This window comes from Glandiceps talaboti, chromosome 5 (genome assembly GCF_964340395.1).
Source record: "Glandiceps talaboti chromosome 5, keGlaTala1.1, whole genome shotgun sequence".
NCBI classification, from domain to species: Eukaryota; Metazoa; Hemichordata; class Enteropneusta; family Spengelidae; genus Glandiceps; species Glandiceps talaboti.
This window is the reverse complement of record NC_135553.1, coordinates 14,248,572-14,250,802: the sequence shown is the minus strand read 5'-3', so window position 1 is coordinate 14,250,802 and position 2,231 is coordinate 14,248,572. Positions and strand designations below refer to the sequence as shown.

The 2,231-nt window shown below is 37.7% G+C and overlaps 1 protein-coding gene across 1 annotated transcript; it reads left to right on the top strand.

Moving 5' to 3' along the window:
• The first annotated feature begins 1,168 nt into the window (after positions 1-1,168).
• LOC144435971 (uncharacterized) lies at positions 1,169-2,018 on the top strand. The gene has a single exon (XM_078124616.1). The coding sequence runs from the start codon at positions 1,246-1,248 to the stop codon at positions 1,942-1,944; it is 699 nt and encodes a 232-aa protein (XP_077980742.1). The 5' UTR covers positions 1,169-1,245; the 3' UTR covers positions 1,945-2,018.
• The last annotated feature ends 213 nt before the right edge of the window (positions 2,019-2,231 follow it).

The following is a 2,231-nucleotide window of genomic DNA, read 5'->3' as shown; positions in this document are numbered from 1 at the left end:
TACATATATGTATGTAAGATGTATGTATGTATGTATGTATGTATGTATGTATGTATGTATGTATGTATGTATGTATGTATGTATGTATGTATGTATGTATATGTGTTTGCGCGCGCGTACGTGTGTGTGTACGTGCGTGCATGTAATACATATATGTATGTATGTATGTATGTATGTATGTATGCGTGTATGTATGTATGTATGTATGTATGTATGTATGTATGTATGTATGTATGTATGTATGTATGTGTGTATGTATGTATGTATGTATGTATGTATGTATGTATGTGTGTGTGTACGTGCGTGCATGTAATACATATATGCATGCATGTATGTATGTATGTATGTATGTATGTATGTATGTATGTATGTATGTATGTATGTATGTATGTATGTATGTATGTATGTATGTATGTATGTATGTATGTATGTATGTATGTATGTATGTATGTATGTATGTATATATTTGCAGCGCACATTTATTTCTCTAAAAAGCACATGAAATATTGGTCAATATAACTGATTGAAGCAGTTAAATTCTTAACTTTAAATTCAAAAGTTAAAACATGTTTGCTTGAATCGAACAGTATTGAAAAAGTAATGAGCGATTAAGAACCGTACTATTCAAATATTGAGGAAACAAAAAAAAAAACCCCAAAAACTTCGATTATCGTCACTTGACTAACCAGCGTTATTTTTAAATCTGTTATTTTATCCGTATTGTACGAAAATTTATTCTAAAATAATTTCCTTGTCCAACACTTGCCGCGGTTTGTTTTGCCGTGGGAATACTCGTATTATTCCACTGTGTTACAGTGCAGTGCTACATTTTCCACTAACGGGAACAATAGTAGATGCCAGAATACCTATTATACGAAGCCGTCCAACCCATATGGCTAGGCGGGCAGGGTCACTCATTCTGCATACATAATTTTTTTGTAAAATCGGAATGCGCAGTTTAAATTTAGCCAACACATATGCGGGTTATATTTACTATAAAATAAAAACAATACTTTATGCAAATGAGTAAACAAATAAATTTCATTTTACATTTTATAGACGAGGTACAATTTGACCATACGGTCCACTAAGTAGGCGTTGCAAAATTCATCACGGAGGGGATATATACGGTAAAAAAGACTGCCGGCCACAGTATCATTACAGAACACACCCTCCGTATCAATAATTTCTCGTTAAAGATCGAGATCGGGAAGAGATAAGCTGCACTGACATTGCGGGAGAACCATGATGAACGGTGCGTTGAAAAGGAAACTACAGGAACGCGTGGCCCAACACCACGGCAGTCACAGCCACGACCAGGAAACTCTACAGCATTACACGACGAACACGAACGGCGGAGTCCTTACCAGCAATGCCAGCACTTCCAGTTTATTTGGAGATGCGAGTTCGGTGGCGGATTACAATGCGGGATTCGATGTAATGAGCGACCAGTCGTCGGAGACGACGAATTCTGAAAATACCGGCGATGCGGCTTACAGAACTACCATCACAGGACGGAGACGATATTCGAATCGGAGAGCCAACAGCGACCGTCGAAATCGAATTAACGAAAGAGAACGTGTCCGTATGCATCAACTTTGTGACGCATTCGAGAAATTGAGGAAAGTTCTGCCATATCAGCGGGCAAAACGTGGCCCAAATAGACAAAAAATATCAAAAATTGCCACCTTGTTACTCGCACAAAACTACATCAGAGCTCTCGAGGATATGCTCCAGAGAAGTCATCAGTATGAGCAAACGACACAGTGTCCGTCGATTCCAGCGGAAAGTGGCTACTACTGTAACAGCGACGCATCGTACTACTACGGAAACAACCAGCCTTACGACACGACGCACATGCAGAACTATACACAGTCGACACCATTTATGGCAACAGCGGAACAACAACAACACCACATATCTCCGTCAGTATCAGGACTTTAAAATGTGAGTCACCGCAAACACATCAACAAACTATAAACATTTCTAATGGAGATTGTATTTTGTTGAACTTGAGAAGAAGAAAATTTTATCAGTTTGGATATATTGTTATTTTCTGCGGTCTGAACTTACCACCAGCAAAAACAGGTTCATTATCCTAGTGGGGCATTAACTGGAACCCCATAGATTAGCAACCTGTAATGAATTTAAACAATTAACTTAATTTTTTCGTCACGTATTTTCTATTGTTTTGTTGTTTAGATTATTACTTACATCAATTTGATCTGATT

Coding starts and splice junctions, on each gene's coding strand:
- LOC144435971 (XM_078124616.1), top strand. CDS start 1,246: ATGATGAACGGTGCGTTGAAAAGGAAACTACAGGAACGCGTGGCCCAA.